Below are 23351 nucleotides of genomic sequence, written 5' to 3'. Positions count from 1 at the left end.
TCCAAAATGAGTCTCATCAGGAACAGCTAAACAAGCACAATAGTCAACATTTTTAATTCCATTGAGACATTTTGGCTTTAACACACTAAGCCATTTTTGACCTAAAACAGAGGCAAAACACCTAAACTTAAATCTAATACTAGTGAAATACCAATCAAAGAAAAGTCACAATTGAGAATATGTCTTTATACAATATTCTAAAGTGTGACCTTACTTTGATTGATATTTTACCAGTACAGGCAGTCCCAGGTTATCGGCAGAGGTTTCGTTCACAGGGGTGCGCCTTTAAAACCACCATTAACCAAAACTCAGCGATTTATGGTGCCATAATGGCAATTATAACTGATTATCAGTACCATAGGCACCCTTATGGCGCCCCATAAGCACCATGGTGCCGATAACCAAAACTTGGCCAGTTATGGTGCACTTAATCACCAATTTATGGATTGCCAATATCCGAGTCCGCCAATAACCGGGAACTGCCTGTATATTAAATTTTAAATTTCGGTGTTTTGCATTATTTTAGGTCAAAAAAGGCTTAGTGGGTTAAAGCTGAAACAGCCCAATAAAATGACAAATGTTGATTATACCACTCGTTTGCTTGCTCCTGATGAGGATCAGATTCCCTAAGAATCAATCTCTTTCAATGACATGAGTCTCGATACTGCATTAAACTTCTGATTCCAATATCTACATTAATTCATGGTTATTTTCTGGCACTCCAGTTGTTTTAAGAAAAACATACTTTTGGAACAAGGTATATTTATTAATCACACATTCAGTTTGAATATGAAACATTTTGTTATAACATAAAAATGCTTCTTATGAAATGAAGTTGAATCCATTTTGTTACAAAGAAAAAGATAAATAAACTTAAAAAGTTTAGACAATAAACAGAACAATTTTTTTAAGTCAACCGCTTGAAAATCCCTATTCATATGCAAATCCCAATATATTCCTAAACTGTAATGTTAAGAACATTAGCATCCCTCCTGTTTCACCTTTCAATCAATTTCATTTCGTTGAGTAAATATTTCCTCCTGGTCCATTTAACATTGCAATAAAATTCTTTCATCTACGTATAAATGTTCTAACTTGTTCTTTAAAAATAATGAAATTTCAGATATTAAATAATGAAAATTCAGATATTTAGATCTATAGATTAAACTGATAATTTAAGGTCGTCAAACAAAATTTTAACTGTATTACCTGTATTCGAAAATTAAGTTTCTAACATGAATTCCAAAGAATCATTGTCAGAATCAGAGGCTGGATTAAAATTCTCCAGTTCTGATTCCAATACCTAAAAAAATTCCAATACTTCCAAGTCTTGATTCCAATTCCGAGTACTCATCTCATCACTACAATCAGTATTGTAAAAAAGAAGAAAAAAAAGGGCCTACCAGTACAACAGGCAACGATGACAGTTAATATGTACTATGACAGATGATGGGAGGGTGAGTAGTATTCAATGTTACAGAAAATGCTATTATAGGGTAAAGGAGAGATTGTTAATACTACAGACAAGAAGAATATCCATTTCCAAGAACTGTTTACCTGCAAGAAAAAGTTAAAACTTGAAGCACAAAGGACAATAAAATCTTAAACAAATGTTAACTCTCATCACACAGTACGAGAGAGAGAGAGAGAGAGAGAGAGAGAGAGAGAGAGAGAGAGAGAGAGAGAGAGAGAGAGAGAGAGAGAGAGAGAGACTTACCTGTAGTCTTGTAAGGGGTCTTTTGTTAGATGGGTCAAGAGGATATATCTGTTCTGAAGCGAGGTACAAATCTTTGCGGAAAGTCAGACCAAGCACATCCAGATCTTCTCGTCCATAACGGAAGGCAGCTAGGACATGCCCAAAGACCTTCCTATCTTTTAAATATTCTGGGTCGATTAATACTACACCATCTGTGACAGTAAGAGGAAGACAAGCCAAATGAAGACTTTAATTATTCTTCAATTCAAGGACAATGAGTACTATTGCCTCATCTGATAGAAATAAAAAATAGTATGTAGTATTTGACGTTTGGACCTTTAAATTTTATGCCATCAGTATCATAATGAGCTCAATATATGTCCTAAATTTTCCTAACTATTAATTATATATCAGATTAATTATTTCTACGACATCTGTACAAAATAAATTAGCGCAAAACAAAATTCTGGTTCAACCTTCATATCTTGGAAATATTCTGGATCAAATGAGATTAGACCATAATTTCTAAAAAATGTACAATCAATATATGTATATGATTTCTTAAGGTAAACTGGATATTTTATTTCACTGCAATAAGCTGACTGGTTAATTATGGAAAAGATTCCCATACAATAATTCACAACCAAAAGACTTAATTATATTATATATATTTAAATGCATCCTGTAGCATTAATCGACAACTGTACACTACTAATGTTAACAAAACAGTGGTAACATAATTGTACAAATATACAATAGTACTGATTTTTATCAGATGTGTGTGTGTGAATTTTATATTTTCAATACAATTAAGAACAATATTGCTACTATAAATATATAAGTATGTTTCTGTTCATTAAATATACTGTATATATCATTAACACAGCACATTTTACCGATGAAATAAGTGCAGTAACAAATCCAATTAAGTAATGCAACGAATCTTTTTTTATTCAAAGATAAAACAGAAAAACTCTTACCTATTGGATCAACATGTGTGATGTGGTCTACAAAGTCTCTTTTACCCAAGTAAACTGTTATTTTTCCATTTGGTGAACTCTTCTTAAATACTCTGAAATGAAAGAAAGAAAAAAGAAATTAGAAGCACATCAAGAAAAAATATATTTTCATGAGTTTATTTGTAACAGCTGTCAACAGGGTACCATGTTACAATAAAAGTAAGATGTAAGTTGGGACATAATTAGTCCTCCTGTAAAGCTACTTCTATGCTTTTCAAGTCAGGCAATGATTAACTACATAAGGCATAAATGAGATTGCGGTAACTGTTCTATAATCAATCTTCTGAAAGTATCTAAAAACTCAATCTTTTATGTCTAGTGTTCTAACAAAAACAATAGAAGTCTATTGTTACCAATACACGACAGAAGCGCATTTACAATGAGTATCTTTGACGAATACTATGTAAATGTACATTAGATCTCAGTCAAAAATTAACTGGGACCCCAGGAGAGTCCACTACTACTGTACTGATGAATCTTCAGTAATGATGAATATTTACCCTCACTTCAGACGTGTCCAAACTGATTAAATGTTCAGATATGTCAATAATTAATGAACATTTATGGCACATCAAGTGTCAATCCAACATTCCAGGTGTTTCAAATCTTGTAAGTCATCAATGTCAAATGTGGATCAATATTTCAGATAAGTAAAATACCAATTAACATTTCGGATATGGTACATGAATTGTTTGTATTTCGAATATGTCAAACATTGATTACGACCTCATTCATTCCAAATATCAGTTGAAAATCATGTCTGCCAAATATAATAAGATATTTCACTTACATCAATCATTATACTTTCAATTACGTACATCCAAAGTTTATTTTGCCCTCACTTATGTCTATAATTATTGTACAGACTCATCAAATAATGATTAGGTTCAATAACAATAAAAAAAATTCTTATATCAAATACTAATTAACACTAAGAAAATCAAACATCAAGGAATATTACATATTACCATTATGCCAAATGTTATCTAACATTTGAAGACCATCAAATACTAGTAAATATCTCACATAAATAAAATATCAAATGCTATATTCCAGGCATTTATTTTAACATTTCACACCTACATCTCTTACATTTTCAGTACCCTCTCTTTCCTACAACCACATTTTGTAATGAATATTAAGAAAAATCCTAAAAAAGTACCTTATAAGGTTTGTGAAATAAACAAAAAATTTAGGCTAGCTTCTGCCATTGTTCTCCACAAGATTTGATCCATTGGATATAACCTAAATAATTAACCAAAGTTGTCTCAATACAACATGTCACATTATAGTCTTTGCTTATTTGTAGTATGTGTCACCTTAGGGTCTAGGTGAGATGGGCTAATCATACTTTCCATCTCATCAACATCAGCATTTTAAAATGAATGCTGCAGAAACCCAAAGCCCAATGCACCCCCAAAAGTGAACACTAAACACAAGTTAAGAAATGTTCATTAGTTATCTGAAGGAATATCCTTTTTCTTGTTTCTCGTAAAAGCAAATTTACATTTGCAAATTAGAAGGCAATGGAATTTTGAAGGTTTTTGCTTTCATACAAAGGTTGCTAGAATCAGGCACCAATTCATCACTATTCACTCCTAAAAATCTATGGGATACTTATACAAAAGTACCTCGTAGATGGTTGAAAGTCCCATTCAAACTACCCACCCTTTTCAAATTAAAAATCATGATGTGAATTGGAGAGAAAAATTACAAAGAAATTACTAGAAATGATACAGAGATATATTCAAACTTGCAAGTTAAACAAGATGTAGATGCAGCGATGGTTATGTGCACAAAAAATAATTTTAAACTACTATACTTGGTCCAAAGCATAGGTCTATATACATCAGTTATGGCTTGTCTGTTTTTGTTATCTATATTAATATTCTTTGCTTCATTAAAGTTAATTACCCATCGTCTTACATTTTCACTGATTTGTCCATATATATATATATATATATATATATATATATATATATATATATATATATATATATATATATATAGAGATTGAGAGAGAGAGAATACTAAATAATGACCATGCAATATATATGTATATATATATATACAGTGATACCTTGACCTACGAGTTTAATTCGTTCCGTGGCCGAGATCATAGCTCAATTTTCTTGCATATCAAATTAATTTTCCTAATTGAAAACACTTAAAATGCCCTTAATCCATTCCAACTCTCAAAATTCCACCCCATATTTTTTATGTTTCTTGTTGTTAAATAAGGAAAATACATTTCTAAATAACAAATATTGTATAAAAACATAATAGAAAGAGTATGTAAAGATACACTAAGGTTTTATAGTGTACAGGTAGTGTTCAGGATAAGATCATTCGTCTTATGATAATCCGATTTTAAGACAGAGACCGAATTACAATAGTATACTTTATCCCATCTTCTAGTTAAATAAGTTCAAAAGAGAATGATGAAAGTATTGTTTTAACATTATACTTGTTGCGTAATTGTGTACAGCCATGAACAACCGAATGAGAAACTGTGATATAAGTCAAGTATGTAGATATTTGTTTACTAGAAGCAAGGAAATTCGCTCAGAATTAAGTTAAATATGGCGAAACAGACTTGTACTTGCCATCAGCTGATTTCGAACAAAAACATTGACCGTTATATTAGTAGTACATATTTTATAATACAATATGAGAATACATACAATATTTATTGGATACAGTGAAGTAATGTATAAACTTTTTAAAAGATTCATGGAAAAGATTCATATTTACTTCTTCTTTGCTTTTCTTAATTTTCGTCACTATGCCATCTACGTGGGAGCGGTATCTCGAACTTGTACCTCAATTTTTTGCTCGTGTAACAAAACAAAAAATCGACCAAGTGATGACTCGTACCTCGGAAAACTCTTATATTAATTCACTCACAGGTCAAGGTACCACTGTGTATGTGTGTGTGTGTGTCTCTCTCTCTCTCTATATATATATAATATATATATATATAGACACACACACACACATATATCTACTGGCAGTCCCCAGTTATCGGCGGACTCGGTTAATGGCGATCCAGTTTTTATGGCGCCCCTCTAGCGCCATAAATCGGCTATTTATGGCACCATACAGTGCCAAATTCTGGTTATAAATTCCATAAGTCACCAATAATACAATTATGGTGTCATAACATACTCAACAGAGGTGCCATTAACCCGATTATTGGCGTCATAAGAGCCATAAATTGCCAAGTTTTTGGTTAATGGCAGTTTTCGCTTATCAGCATCCCTCCCCCAAGAATGGAACCCCACCAATAACCAGGGACTGTGCCTGTGTGTGTGTGTATGTAGTATGTATGTATGTAGATATATATATATATATATATATATATATATATATATATATATATATATATATATATATATATATATATATTACACACACTACCATTGGCAAATGAGAGAGGGGATCCATGAAATACCTCATAAATAACTGGACCGCCATTAACTGGGGACTGCCAGTAGATATGTATGTATGTATGTATGTATGTATGTATGTATGTAGGTGTGTGTGTATGTATGTATGTATATGTATGTATATGTATATATATATATATATTAATATATATATATATATATATATATATATATATATATATAACTGAATCACGAAAGTTTGGAACTTGATAAATCCATAAATAAAGGTATAAGCCACAAAGGAAAAATAACGTCCTTCACTCAGCAGATAAACTGACTTACATGAGGAATTGCGAGTACAGGAAAGGTTGTATAACTGACAGATAGGGATTATCAGGAGATTAGTACCTAGAATCCGGCACACCTGGAGAATGAGTAACCTTTCAAAACAAGCATAAACATGGGTACAATTTAAAAAAAACAAAAAGATTAAGTCAATCTGCTCAGGCACAGGGACAAGACAATTAAAGGATTACATAGGGCGACAGCTTTTCTGATCTAAGGGTCTAAATGAAACAAGCCATGACTAATATTAAAATTATGATGTGAAGTAAGTTGTATTATGGCAGTTTCTAAACGATTTCGTGATAAAACATCTTTTGACCTTGCAATTACTGAACTACCAATCCAATTTATTCGGTGGTTGTTTTCACTTAAATGAATGAATATTGCATTAGATGTTTGCCCAGTTTTTACAGAATATTTATGCTGGTTTAATCTTACTTCTAAGCCCTTGCTCGACTGTCTGAGATAAAAAGAAGGGCAGTCCATACATGGAATTTTATATATTATGTTGTTGCTTTCCCTGGGGCCATTTTTTATTAACATTCCTTTTAGTGTGTTATTATAAGAAAAAACAAGGTTGACCTTAAAGGCTTTTAACAATGATTTAATGGTTTCAGATCCGTTTAAATAAGGCAAACTGAGAATGTTCTCAGAATTTTCTTTTTCCGTGTTACACTATAAAACTTTTTGTGGGCTTTATTATAACAAATATCTAATATATGTGAAGGATAACATAAATCTTTCCCTATTTTTCTGATGTATTCAATTTCTTGATCCAAATATTGGGGACTGACAATGCGCAATGCCCGTAAAAACATAGATGAAAAAAATTGATCTTTTGATGTTAAGATGGTGGCCTGAATAGAAATGAACTTAAGTTGTTGGTTGTTTTCCTATAAATATTGAATTTACATTGAAATGGTTCTCTATGTATCAAAACATCTAAGAAAGGGAGACAATTGTATTTTTCCAATTCTAGAGTAAACTTTCGATACATAGAGAACCATTTCAATGTAAATTCAGTATTTATAGGAAAACAACCAACAACTTAACTTATGTTCATTTCTATTCAGGCCACCATCTTAACATCAAAATATCAATTTTTTCTTTTATGTTTTTACGAGCATTGCGCATTGTCAGTCCCCAATATTTGGATCAAGAAATTGAATACATAAGAAAAATAGGGAAAGATTTATGTTATCCTTCACATATATTAGATATTTGTTATAATAAAGCCCACAAAAAGTTTTATAGTGTAACACGGAAAAAGAAAATTCTAAGAACATTCTCAGTTTGCCTTATTTAAACGGATCTGAAACCATTAAATCATTGTTAAAAGCCTTTAAGGTCAACCTTGTTTTTTCTTATAATAACACACTAAAAGGAATGTTAATAAAAAATGGCCCCAGGGAAAGCAACAACATAATATATAAAATTCCATGTATGGACTGCCCTTCTTTTTATCTCAGACAGTCGAGCAAGGGCTTAGAAGTAAGATTAAACCAGCATAAATATTCTGTAAAAACTGGGCAAACATCTAATGCAATATTCATTCATTTAAGTGAAAACAACCACCGAATAAATTGGATTGGTAGTTCAGTAACTGCAAGGTCAAAAGATGTCTTATCACGAAATGTTTTAGATTCTGCCATAAAACAACTTACTTCACATTGTAATTTTAATATTAGTCATGGCCTGTTTCAATTAGACCCTTGTATTTGTAACATGTTTAAGAATGACCTCAAAGATATAATTACAGACTTAAATACAAATTAGTTGTCTTAGAGATATCTTCATTGTATATGTTTGTTTAATATGTATTGTGAATAAGTTTTTGTTTACCAGAGTTCTGAATAACTGTCGCCCTATATAATCCTTTAATTGTCTTGTCCCTGTGTCTGAGCAGATTGACTTAATCTTTTTGTTTTTTGTTTTTGTTTTTTTAATCGTACCCATGTTTATGCTTGTTTGGAAAGGTTACTCATTCTCCAGGTGCGCCGGATTCTCGTTACTAATCTCCTTATAATCCTTATCTGTCAGTTATACGACCTTTCCTGTACTCTCAATTCCTCATGTAAGTCAGTTTATCTGCCGAGTAAAGGACGTAGAGTTGAAAGATCTTGCAGAAACTCTGTTGTTTATTTTTCCTTCGTGGCTTATATAATAGATATATATATATATATTATATATATGAATAACTTGATCGCGAAATATATAAAACGTGATGCTACATGTATAAATAAAGGTGATGCCAAGGAGGAAATGAAAAGATGAGAACTGACCAGATCTTTTGGTCTACACAGCCCTTTACTTGAAGGGGGTTATAAGTAAAGGGTCGTGTAGATCGAAGATCTGGCAATTTTCGTTTTTTTTTTTTTTCATTTTCCTCCGTGGTATCACCTTTATATATATATATATATATATATATATATATATATATATATATATATATATATATATATATATAGCAATATACCCATCTCATTCATTCATGAGAGAGAGAGAGAGAGAGAGAGAGAGAGAGAGAGAGAGAGAGAGAGAGAGAGAGAGAATTTTGTTAGTTTCTCATACCTGGTGCCTTGTCTTTTGCTGTTGTCGTCCATGATGCTCGTAAAGGCGTCTCATCGGCTGACCGTGTCCTGCCGAAAACAAAATAAAACCAATGAACCATTTCTGTTCCCACTGTTGAGTCTTTTGCTGCTCTATCCTAAAATTTACACACAACATAAATTCAAAGTTTGTAATATGCCTATAATTTAAGAAATATTTCTAGTGTACTTCTTATGAGATTATCATTTTCATTAATAATATTGTGAGCGAGACTATATGTCAATAAGATTAATACTAATTTTTTTAGTACAGTTACAAAATTATATATACATACCTTTGCTTTGTACACAAATTAATCACATTCAAATCTTTACCTAAATGATTAATTACTCAGTATACATACTTAGTTAATTATATCTATATAATAAAATTTTTGATACTTTAAACAACATACTATACCTATTTTGTTAAGTTTCCCAATTTGCAACAACAAAATTTTAGAAAATATTTTTAGTTACCTAACCGTAAAGAATCTGTCAATATTTTTTTCTAGAAATCACTTCCATAATAACTTTTCATTTGTAAATCGTGAAAACAATATTTTACCCAATTTGTATGGTATCTCTTTCAAAAGGCAGCCAAAAACTTTAGTTTGGGATGAGACCTAGTCTTATCCTCCTTTATCTTATCCTCTTCTTCTTTTGTTTAGAAAATAGGATATCTGATTCCCTTTACCGTCACACTCAACATAACACACGTTAAAGATCTATGATTGCATACACCAGTATTGTTGGAAATACACCAACATTCTCATTACATATTTCTATAATAAAAAATAATCTGAGTGGATCTTTCTTGTTTGTTGCCCCTGGGTGGGGGTGGGGGTGAGGGTAGGTAGGGGATGGGGAGGATAGGGGAGACATGACACACCCACGCTCCTGCAAACCTGTTTGTCCACCTTTGGTGGGAGCAGGGTTGGCAGGGGGTCAGGAGGGTAGGAGAGACATGATCGGCAGCATAGCACACGCCAACAAGCTCTTATATTATAAACAACTACAAATACGAATAAAACTACATCCTATTAGAATTTTCTTAAATAAAACTCTTCATGCTCAGCATATGTATGTATAAAGGTCAAACATTTTTCATTTATGTATGTCATAAAAACGACCATTCAAAAGGACACTACTACGTTATGATAAATCGCATCAACAGGTCACATAAAATGACATATTAAAAATTACAGAATCCTCCACGAGAATCCTGGAAAGAGGATAATTACCATCCTCATGCCATCTCTCAAGAGGAAAACCCTTCTCAAGCCTTCACAACCAAAGCCAAAGTGGTCGCATTTAAGATGACAAGGGGAGGCTGCTGCTGCCCTGCCCTCACTCACTCACTCACTCAAGACGACAATGGTCACCCAACTAACTATGACGAATTTTGCAGCACCAAAGAGCAGTAGTCTCTTATTATTCCTGCAAATAAATGTTACTTCCTAGTAATAGTAATAACAAATATCAATAATAAACCTACTATGAGATTCAGGGCCTCTGTAACACGGTTTTTTGGACTTTGCTCCTTGTCAAAGCATCGGATGTAGCTGAAAGTTGACATATGTATATTTTACAACCACACACAAATTTTGTCAGCATTATCAATAACCTAAACCCGATAGTTTTAATTTTTATAGAGTAAAAATGATCTAGCCGACGCCATGGCCAATGATTACGAGCCAAGAGTCGAAAAACATTCATTACGTAAGCAAGGTAAACAAACACAGAAATTCCATCGGCTCTGAAACCCAAAGACTTTATGAATGGCAGAACGATACATAGATGTGGGTGGGGTATCAGTGCTAGCGTAGTAATACTACTGTAGCAGTAGTGCCGCAACAGTATAGCAGTAATTTACATGAATTAAACGTTTAGACCAACTGCTGGGATCCTTGAGGATCATTTAGCACTTCTTACAACTACTCGAGAAATTAGTTTTTATAGCCAGAAGTTACATTTTCTAATCCAACAATGCCCATGTTAGCCTTCAGTGTTATCCTGAATTATAACGAGGCGAAAGTGGGTGGAGCCTCATGAAGTCACCATTCTGACGATAATTATTGGTGAAGGTTTAAAGCCAATATACGGTACCGGCTATTTTTTTTTTCAGTAAATAGGTAGATAGCCAATAAATAAAAATTGCTTGACATTGGATATAGCAGTTACCTAATCAAGCTTGTCTACTATGTTTTTGGTAATTACCAACTATTCCCTACATCTTGTCAATCTGATTGTGACCTATAAAGTAGACTGTAATTTCTTTGGAAACTTATTTTGGGAGTTAGACTAATAATCGAAGTGTTTTTGTATTTATTAACATATTTTGTTGGTTTGTTCATTATGACAATTATCAGTGGAGAGGTTCCAGAGTTCATAAAGGTGTACTGTTTTGCTTGTATTTAAATTTGTATGCCATTGTTGCCAGAGGTTTAGCCTTCGTTACGTATAGCCAATCATCCATCGAGAAAGAGGGAAGAAAGACTCTCATAAGTTACGTAACGAGTGCGTTCGAAACCTTTTCTCTGAGTAAGTTGGCCCGTCTTCAAAAAAGGTCAATTTTACATTATAAGTACCACATTTATTCAACCTACGTAGTGCAGAATACACTCAAAATTTATGTGTTGATATAATATGTATTCTGAATAAGCGGTATATTTATGAAATGCATAGATAAGAAGTTATTGCGAAAAAACCGTGTTACAGAGGCCCTGAATCTCATAGTAAGCTAATGATAAAATGTAACACATTTCGCGAATAACAATACTATATTAAATAATAATAAATGATATCCAATATCCCTTTTTCTGTTGAAATATATGACGACCTTTACAGAGAGCGTTCAAGAGTCAGCTCAGTTCTGATCATCCACAATACTGAGAGCTAAAGTTCTCAAAAGTTCATCATATATAAACTTCTCATCATACTATGTAAGAAAATCATTGTGGATGTCACTGGGAACTTGTATAATAATCATCAACATCATCATCCCATTCGATAATAATGATAATGCATTAATAACAATCTGCACAATGCAGTGCAGTGCCTCTGTGGACAACGGGCACCAAGGTTTAAGATATACGATGGGTAATATCACGACCTATCAACAGAGGGGAAAGAAAAACGAGGCGGCCGCCCACTTTTAATAGAAGCTGTCAATCACACGGAAAATGAGAGGGTGAGAGTCGCCGTAGGATAAACAAAACAGTATTTTCCCGCACAACATAAAATAGATTTTTAATCCAAGGGGTGATTATCTTTGCAGCGCTGACGCTGGGGAGTTGAACCAAGGGGGAAGAGGGGACAATAATCGATGTGGAAGCAGACTTGACCATTTCAAGGTGAAAAATAGTTATGGGAAGTTGGACAGTTTGATGGGAAAAGAAAAGAGCCCCAGATGAAAAGTAAAAGAAAGCAATGTACTACCTCAGAGAGAGAGAGAGAGAGAGAGAGAGAGAGAGAGAGAGAGAGAGAGAGAGAGAGAGAGAGAGAGAGAGAGAATTTCACAACCACTCTGCAAGCCCTGTGTCAGCAAGCAACTGGATAATACTATTATCATCTCACTTGATCATTTATATTTCAGTAAATTTATAACGATTGCCTGCTATTCATTACACATCTTCACGTCAAACTTTATTTGATCTCTACTTCATGCTTCCAATTATGCTGCGTAAGAATAGCGTTGCAGATGCCATTCAATTTTAATATGAGAAATGAAGTAGAAAACAGTGGGTTTTAACACCAAGGACAGAGTAGCCATCTCTTGAAACGTGGAAGTTTGGAAGAACCGAAGAAAACATTTCCCACTGCATCTTGAAAAAAACGATTTCGCCGGATTTCCCATTTCATTATGGCAGAACCCACTTCGACAGGGAAATTTCCCATTTCGACATGACAGAACCGATTTTGGCAACTAGATTTCCGATCTCATTATCTGGAGGGAGATTCCCGACTTTATCACTGAGTGAACCGATTTTGACAAAGGGATTTCCGACTTTATAATCTGATAATCAATTTAGACAAAGGTTTCATATCTCACCAAAAGATAACTGATTCTGACAAAAAAAAAATTCCAATTTCAACAGAGAATAGCCGATTTTGACATGGGAATTTCAGAGTTCAATAACCAATTTCGACAAGAGAATTTCCAATTTCAACATCCAATCGCTGATTTTCAACATAGGATATCAGGCTTCGACTTCGGCAGCTCCATTTTTCAACAGATACCCAATTTTCGACGAGGGAATTTCCAACTTGAACATGAGATAACCAATTTTGATCGGGGATGCTCGACTTCAACAGAGGGTAACCGATTTCGACGCGATGATTTCCTACTTCAGCACCGATATTATATAATAAATCATAAACTGAGAGTTTAGAAGCACTCAGTAAACATAACTAATACCATCAGTTTTCCAAAGAACTAGTTAACAAACAGTAAACTTTAGCATATTCTCACTTTCCTTTTAACACCTACCCCCAACATCTGACTTTATTCCTGGTCCTACATCCCCTTAAGATGGGTGAAAACGAACATCCTACGTCCTACATGGGCGCCAATTCCTCCTTCCCACTCCAAACGGCTGTTAAGGAGGAGATTTCTAGAGGAGGACAGGCCCAACATCCTCATCAAGAAGGCTAACATTAAACATTGTACATCCAACAAAAGCGTCTTTGAGCCTTCCAACCAACCACGCCTATGAGAAGGACAGGAAGTCCTTTACCCCACTCACAGACGCGATCACAGATCCTACACTCGAGAGGCAGAAATTACACATCGCACCTTCTACACCTGGACACCTTCTGCCTTATCCTATCCTGCACCGTCCTGGAGGAGGAGGGGAAGGAGCAAGGGTCCTGAAGGAGGGGGAGGAGTAGGAGGAGGTGTCGGCATGATCATACGGTTCAGATATTGATTCTTGAGGCGACGGACGATGCAATTGCACTTATACAGAACTTCCTCTTCTTCTTCTTCTTCTTCTTCTTCTCTTTCTCGAGCGTCGAAATCTTGTCGTGGGTAACATGACCCCTGATCGTTTCATCTGATCAGACGTTCTTCAGTTTTTGAGAGAGACGAGAGAGGAGAGAGAGAGAGAGGGGGGGGGGGGGGGGGAAGGGGGGGGGGGGGGGCGGGGGGGGGGGGGGAAGAAATACTGCTGAAATTCAAATAAAACCTCTGACTTCTTTAATAAAATTTCAGAGAGAGAGAGAAGAGAGAGGGAGAGAGAGAGAGAGAGAGACCGAAGGAGAGAGAGGAAGGAGAGAGAGAGAGAGAGAGAGGGGGGGGGGGAATTCACAATCACTGATGACTCATAATATAATCAAAACTCCTGACTTTACCGATAACTTTACCAGAGAGAGAGAGAGAGAGAGAGAGAGAGAGAGAGAGGATGAGAGAGAGAGGAGGAGAGAGAGAGACAGGGGAGGGGCAAACACACTTGAATCCCATTGGCTTATCTGAATGAACTTTGCTGCGTCTCCATTATTCCAGCTATGAAGTCTCCAGAGCGAAAAGGTGTATATATAATATATATTTTCTTCTTTACTTTTTTCCCATTATGTAATGGACAGACAAGTAAAACAAGTGATCCTCATCAGCCCCCCTCCTCCATAGGGAGATGTCATCCCCTTACAACAAACCCCCTACCGAGGAGCCAGCCACTCTCACACACACACACACACACACACCAACCACCATTGTGGCTACCATGCACCTTCCTGGCTGGCAGCCGATGCAACACCTTCAAAAATCAATATTTCAGCATAATCCCACCCTGTTCTGCAATGTTGGCAAATACTTTCATGCTAAGTTGCAGTCTCTCTCTCTCTCTCTCTCTCTCTCTCTCTCTCTCTCTCTCTCTCTCTCTCTCTCTCTCAAGATGGTGGTGGAAAAGCCACCCTAAAAAGTGACAATCTATTTCACACCGCGCTCATTACCTGTTATGTACGTACGTACACACACACCCACACACACACACACACACACATATATATATATATATATCTCTATAATAATTATTATATATAATAATATATATATGTGTGTGTGTGTGTGTATGTGTGTGTGTGTGTACTTTTATTCATTCTGTGAAAGGAAAGATTCGAGATTCTTAAAAAGAAAGGCTTGGACACAGATTTCATGTCGTGGACAGGAATACATGCATGGAAGCCAGGATTCAAACTAAACTACACAACCCGCCCAATAGCAAACGGTTGTTACAGGAAAAAAATAATATAAAATACATATATATATATATATATATTATATTATAGATATAATATATATATTATATATGCGCACACATATAGACCACTGTCTATATGCATTTGGGTTCAATTAAAAGGTCCGTGGATCCATCTGGCCTGCTATCCCCAGCAGTGAATAGGCATCAGAGCTACCTACGGGCAATCACAGGCTTATGGTTAGCAATTTATCTTCCCCCCATAAGTTTTGCCGGGAATCGGAATACGCTACCCTTCAGGCGTCACGCCTTCTAGCAGGAAAACAAGAATGATGATATATTATATGTGTGTGTATAATATATATAATATATATATATATATATATATTTATATTATATATATATATATATAGAGAGAGAGAGAGAGGAGAGAGAGAGAGAGAGAGAGAGAGAGAGATCAACCCCCTCGCCTGCCAAGGGAAATGGGGACATCCACCATCTATACATTAATGAGCAGGGACTCAGGAGAATTGGATTTCTGACCCCCAACTCTACGGGGAATTAAACTACATCAGAGAGAGAGAGAGAGAGAGAGAGAGAGAGAGAGAGAGAGAGAGAGAGAGAGAGAGAGAGTCACATGTTCCGCTCCGAACTGAAAATCTCGCAATCACGGAGGAACGTCGAATGAAATTCAATTCAAAATTATATTTTTTTCAGAGGTTACGCGAGAATACTGGAAATGAATTATATAGTTTTAAAGTCATCACGACTAAAGCCAATATAAACCTAAACTAATTATATAATAATAATAATCATAATAATAATAATATAATAATATAATAATAATAGATTTTTTGTAAAAGCAAAGCTTCTGGGTATAAATATGGCATAATTGTATCCCTGGCTTCATTCGCCCTCAGTTAATGGTAGAGAGAACCACTGACGCATTCAGCAAAAAATGAACTTTGGTCTGTTGTAAATAATATAATAATAATAAAATAATAATAATAATAATCAATAAAATAATTAAATAATAATAATAATAATAATAATAATAATAAGACTGTCACTAAACCATATTCGGCCAGTACCAAAGCCCTTAGTAGGTGGATGTAGACAGTTTGGATGGAGTTTGGAATAGAAAAATGCGCCTTGGATGGAGTTTGGAATAGAAAAATGCGCCTTAGTCAACATACAAAAAGGCAAAGTAACGAGAACTGAAGGGATAAAGCTACCAGATGGGAGCAACATCAAACACATAGATGAGACAGGATACAAATACCTGGGAATAATGGAAGGAGGAGATATAAAACACCAAGAGATGAAGGACACGATCAGGAAAGAATATATGCAGAGATCAAGGCGATACTCAAGTCAAAACTCACGCCGGAAATATGATAAAAGCCATAAACACATGGGCAGTGCCAGTAATCAGATACAGCGCAGGAATAGTGGAATGGACGAAGGCAGAACTCCGCAGCATAGATCAGAAAACCAGGAAACATATGACAATACACAAAGCACTACACCCAAGAGCAAATACGGACAGACTATACATAACACGAAAGGAAGGAGGGAGAGGACTACTAAGTATAGAGGACTGCGTTCAACATCGAAAACAGAGCACTGGGGCAATATCTGAAAACCAGTGAAGACGAGTGGCTAAAGAGTGCATGGGAAGAAGGACTAATAAAAGCAGACGAAGACCAGAAATATACAGAGACAGGAGAAAGACAGAAAGAACAGAGGACTGGCACAACAAACCAATGCACGGACAATACATGAGACAGACTAAAGAACTAGCCAGCGATGACAATTGGCAATGGCTACAGAGGGGAGAGCTAAAGAAGGAAACTGAAGGAATGATAACAGCGGCACAAGATCAGACCCTAAGAACCAGATATGTTCAAAGAACGATAGACGGAAATAACATCTCTCCCATATGTAGGAAGTGCAATACGAAAAGTGAAACCATAAACCATATAGCAAGTGAATGCCCGGCACTTGCACAGAACCAGTACAAAAAGAGGCATGATTCAGTAGCAAAAGCCCTCCACTGGAGCCTGTGCAAGAAACATCAGCTACCTTGCAGTAATAAGTGGTACGAGCACCAACCTGAAGGAGTGATAGAAAACGATCAGGCAAAGATCCTCTGGGACTATGGTATCAGAACGGATAGGGTGATACGTGCAAACAGACCAGACGTGACATTGATTGACAAGGTCAAGAAGAAAGTATCACTCATTGATGTCGCAATACCATGGGACACCAGAGTTGAAGAGAAAGAGAGGGAAAATTGGATAAATATCAAAGTTCTGAAAATAGAAAAAAGAAGGATATGGGATATGCCAGTGGAAATCGTACCCATAATCATAGGAGCACTAGGCACGATCCTAAGATCCCTGAAAAGGAATCTAGAAAAACTAGAGGCTGAAGTAGCTCCAGGACTCATGCAGAAGAGTGTGATCCTAGAAACGGCACACATAGTAAGAAGAGTGATGGACTCCTAAGGAGGCAGGATGCAACCCGGAACCCCACACTATAAATACCACCCAGTCGAATTGGAGGACTGTGATAGAGCAAAAAAAAATAATAAAAAATAATAATAATAAGACTGTCGCTAAACCATATTCGGCCAGTACCAAAGCCCTTAGTAGGTGGATGTAGACAGAATACAGAATTTAGGCCAAAGGCCAACCGTTGGGACCTCTGAGATCATTCACCGCTAAAACGGAAATTGACATTGAAAAGGTTTGAAAGGGTGCACAGTAAATTAACTTTAAAGAGTGGGTAGGGGAAGAAAGGGAATATGAACAGAGGCACAGTAAAAAGAATGAAATGGGTTGGCGCTAGGGGCCGAAGGGACGCTGTAAAGAACCTTCAGTAATAGTAGCCTACAGTGCACGCCATGAGGTGCACGGGCGACTCTACACCCCTACGGGAAAAAGACCTCAGTAGCGGCAAGGAACGCAAAAATAGAAACAGAACACACAAAAAAGATGAGCGTAATCCCAAAAGCGAACACCACAATCAAAATGACAGGCAGGAGGTCAGTACCAAGCGCTTTCTCCTGTTTATTCAGGCATCGCCGGGCACGCAGGTGCACACATACATACACAAAACACATACACACAAACCAGGAGAAACCGCTTGATACTGACCTGCCTGTCATTTTCCAGTGGTATTCGCTTATACAATGAAGTCACATGATCTACTCTGATTTAAACACACACACACACACACACACACACACACACACACACACATATATATATATATATATATATATATATATATATATATATATATAGAGAGAGAGAGAGAGAGAGAGAGAGAGAGAGAGAGAGAGAGAGAGAGAGAGAGAGAGAGAGAGAGAGCAATGGTGTATTCCTGACTAAAATTTCCAACTACTTAGATAAAGTGTTATCAAAATAACAACACAACGTTGATGATTATGGCGATCAAGATGATAATGACTGTAATGGACGCAAACAAGGAGCGATTAATACCAGTTAATCGTTGTTGGGCAACTCTCAAAGAAGGCAAATAGATACATTCTCGGTAATAATAATAATAATAATAATAATAATAATAATAATAATAATAATATAATAATAATAATAATAAATAATGGATAAGTATCAAGACCTGAAAATAGAAATAAGAAGGATATGGGATATGTCAGTGGAAATTGTACCCATTATCATAGTAACAATAGGCACGATCCCAAGATCCCTGAAAAGGAATCTGGAAAAACTAGAGGCTGAAGTAGCTCCAGGACTCATGCAGAAGAGTGTGATCCTAGAAACAGCGGCACATAGTAAGAAAAAGTGATGGACTCCTAAAGGAGGCAGGATGCAACCCGGAACCCCACACTATAAATATCACCCAGTCGAATTGGAGGACTGTGATAGACCAAAAAAAAAAAAAAATAAAAAAAAAAAAATATAAAAAAAAAAATAATAATTAATAATAATAATACATGTGACGACAGAGCCACATCCCAAGAGGAAACCAGACCGACGACTCACGTCCCTGAATCTCATCGTCGAGGCCCTGATTCAATTTGCTCTCCCGCCATCGCAAAATCTCCTCTGCCATCTTCCTCTCACCTTTCCGACCGTTAACTGCCCATCTTTTTTTTCCAGGTCTAACCCTTTTCCGCCGGTGATCTCAATCCCTCCCCCAACCCCCCACCCCCTTCAAGATAATTCCTTAGACGAACGTATTTCCAGAGGCATAAATCCAATTGGACCGTCGAGGAGAGGGGGGGTGGGGGTGCCTCGGAGCCAGGCGCTTTATCCCCCCCTCCCACCCTTCGCACGGACAAATTGGATTAAAATTTGCGAGACGGCAGCAGCGCCTCCAACCGCAATAAACTCCGCGGTATTTTTCCGCCACGTTTCACTTAGGGCGGCGCTTCCTGAAGTGATTACTATTTGCTAAAAGTATATTTTTATCACAGCAATTTAGGGGGAAACAGAACGACGTCTACGTGAATAATTAATGTCATTAACAGAGAGATGAACTTGAATGATTTGAGAACCCGAAACGCTAGCATTTCTGTCGGGTTTCTACCGGCTCGCGAGTCAATGTTCAAAACGCAATCTGAGAATACTATAGATGAAAAATACGTGGGTATCAGTACATAGATAAAAAAAAAAAAACATGACGTCAAAACACTTACGGGAAGCGTTAGGATAATTAACACGCAGAATAAAAAACTATCAAAAGTAAAATACCAACAAAGTAAAGAGGATTTATAAACATATTCGCTGGAAATGAACCAGTGCCTCTGGCCACTCTATAAATCGGGCAATTTTCAGATAAGAAAGTTTTCCATCTTGAAAAGCAACGTCAACAGATCACGAAGATAAGCAGTCGTTCCAAGTGTTGTTCAGTCCTAGAAAATGGACCTGCTCTACGTTCATCGAACCCCCCCCCCCCCCCCACCCCCCCCCCCAAAAAAAAAAAAAAAAAATCGATCGCGTGTAATCAAAACAAAATTTGGAACAAGGCCACGACATAGCGGGCGATAAACACCGAGAAAGTGGCAGTCATCTTCATGAAAAAAAAGAAAAAGCTTAGTTTAGTCATTTTCATCAAAATAAAAAGATTGATAGGAGTCACCCACAAAGAAACCTTCCTTTTACTTTGCTAAAGTCAGTCATTTACCTTTGATGTGTGTGTGTGTGTGTGTGTGTGTGTTGTGTGTGTGTGTGAATCACGAAAATTTGGAACGTGATAAATATATACAGACAAAATCGAAGAAGAAACGTTGAAGCAATGAAGTAACCGATGCAAGGCCTTCCCACTTCTCGTTAAGGACGAGAAGTCGAAAGGCCTCGCAGCAGTTACACCATTTCGTCACTTTTCCCTCTTGGATTTTGCCTTTATATATATATACATATATATATATATATATATATATACATATATATATATATATATATATATATATATATATATAATATCTATATATATATATATATATATATATATATATAAAGGCAAAATCCAAGAGGGAGGGAAAATGTACGAAATGGTGTAACTGCTGCGAGGCCTTTCGACTTCTCGTCCTTAACGAGAAGTGGGAAGGCCTTGCATCGGTACTCCATTGCTTCAAACGTTTCTTCTTCGATTTTGTCTGTATATATTTATCACGTTCCAAATTTTCGTGATTCACACACACACACACACACACACACACACACATCAAAGGTAAATGACTGACTTTAGCAAAGTAAAAGGAAGGTTTTTTTGTGGGTGATCCTATCAATCTTTTTATTTTGATGAAAATGACTAAACTAAGCTTTTTCTTTTTTTTTTTTTCATGAAGATGACTGCCACTTTCTCGGTGTTTATCGCCCGCTATGTCCGTGGCCTTGTTCCAAATATATAATATATAGATAATATATATATATATATATATATATAGTATATATATAATATATATATACCTTGTTCCAAATACTATATATATATATATATATATTATATAATATATATATATATATATAAAGGTTAACCATGTGTTCGTAACTAATTTTCATGAAACACTGTACATAAGCCCCTATGTACTTCGAAGGCAGGCGAATTTTCCAAAATATTTTTTATACTGACCTATTTTAAATCCAGAGGTCCATTCAAAAGCTAACCTATTATCATTCCTCAGATTTAGAAGAAACCTGGTATGTACGTACTCTGGGGAGTTAGATTTTGACTTAAAGAACAGATCTTCCATTGCGTCTTTCCTATTGATAAAATTTGGTCGTTTGACATGCAAGTTGCTGATTACTGCCTCCCGAAAAAATGTTTGGCCTTCGCCCAGTCTTCAAGGATTCATGTCGATTTACAGGTCAACTCTTCATCTTCTTTGCTTCGAATGAAAATTTTTATGTATCATGAGTATTTGAGGTTATTGATAGCATATTCTTCAAGCTGACAATTAAAGTTAAAAGCAAAGATTAATGAAAATTTGTAGGCATGTATCATGAGTATTTGTGGTTATTGATAACATATTCTACAACCTCACAAAGATATAAGCCAAATTTCCTCTACATCTCAGAAACCATGATACTCAGAGAAATCCAGCCTACGGACATTGTCAGAAATGTAATCAGAGAGAGAGAGAGAGAGAGAGATAAAAGCTTTTAGAGTAGGCCAGCCACTGCATCAGTTCGCTCCCACCTTCAAAATCTTACGTGTCTTGTTATATCACCTATATTCCTATTTCACTTAACTTCCTCTCACTTCTTCCAAATGAACACCATATGCTTGGGAACCTTGAATTTCAAGTCAATGGCCCTTTGCTGCGCTTAGTTCCATATGAATAGGCTTCATCTACTGAATAATAATAATAATAATAATAATAATAATAATAATAATAATAATAATAATAATAATAATATAATAATAATATCACTCTGACAAACAAAATCTTTATTACCATCACCTAGTTGTTATAATTATTATTATTATTATAACAAATGGTATGGGAAAAACAACTTTCATACTAATTTGAAACTCATTTCAAACTTAATGCAAATTATACAAACTCCCAATTACGATAACTGAAGGAGAGAGAGAGAGAGAGAGAGAGAGAGAGAGAGAGAGAGCGTCCGCGGCAGACAAGACTGATGAGGACAAGAACCAGGACTGAAGGATGGCTAAACTTTCTTCTTCTCTTGGATGAGAAAAAGATGGAGTAATTGGAAGAGAGAGAGAGAGAGAGAGAGAGTTTCTCCCTTCTCCCTTGGGACTGAGGGGAAAGAACGTAAGATGACGGCGGAAGGGACCGGTGAGTGAGCAATATGTCCGGGAGGCAGAAGGATAACAAGAAGAGAGAGAGAGAGAGAGAGAGAGAGAGAGAGAGAGAGAGAGAGAGAGAGAGAGAGAATTTCCAATTACTCATGTCCTTCAGGTTCTGGGAGATTCCCCGCACATAATATCGTAGGAGAACGTGTGATTTTAGCTCACAGCTATTCCCAACCACCACACTTATACTGTATTCCTTTCTCCCTTCAATGATCAAGAGATCAAATGAAAATATTTATTAGCAAATTACATATTTTCTTATACGTCATTTCAATCGTATGGGACAAACTGGTGGCGTCACATGATCAGCGATCAAACTCAACCAATAAACCAACATGCATAAGTGTGCCTGAGTTCATGTGGACAACTTGGTGTTGTTAATATTACGTCAGAGTGTTTATTTACAAATTCGTTTCGGCGAGTAAGTAAATGTTTATGCTCTCAACACACTAATGTTTATGGAAGTCAATATCCAAAGGTTCTGAGTGAATGTGAGTGGTTCTCGCGCCAATATCAGAATGCTTGTGAGTGGCTGCCAAGACGTCATATTATTTGAGCATGTACTAAAAGTTCCGGTTAGTAATTGACAGTGCTTCTACACAAATGAAGTTGTTGCGGTAAATGCACGTATTTACCGTGGATGAATATGCACCTTCCTAAAGCGTTTTGTAGATCAGGAAACTCGAAGGATTCCAAATTCACAACCAGGAAATTCGTAGCTTGGAAATTCTAGGTTACTCAAACTTTTTCATAATTACGACGCCCGGTGTTAGAGAGAGAGAGAGAGAGAGAGAGAGAGA

The 23351-nt window shown here is 36.0% G+C and overlaps 1 protein-coding gene across 1 annotated transcript in view; it reads right to left on the bottom strand.

Annotated features, from left to right (window-relative positions):
- LOC135216236 (beta-arrestin-1-like) overlaps positions 1-23351 on the bottom strand; it is a 302438-nt gene that overhangs the window by 72699 nt on the left and 206388 nt on the right. The window contains 3 exon segments of the mRNA XM_064251394.1: positions 1718-1908; positions 2677-2768; positions 9021-9088. Coding sequence (XP_064107464.1) covers positions 1718-1908; positions 2677-2768; positions 9021-9052 — 315 coding nt within the window. The 5' untranslated portion in view covers positions 9053-9088.

This window comes from Macrobrachium nipponense, chromosome 19, assembly GCF_015104395.2.
Source record: "Macrobrachium nipponense isolate FS-2020 chromosome 19, ASM1510439v2, whole genome shotgun sequence".
Lineage (NCBI taxonomy): Eukaryota > Metazoa > Arthropoda > Malacostraca > Decapoda > Palaemonidae > Macrobrachium > Macrobrachium nipponense.
This window is presented reverse-complemented; position numbering and strand designations above follow the sequence as displayed.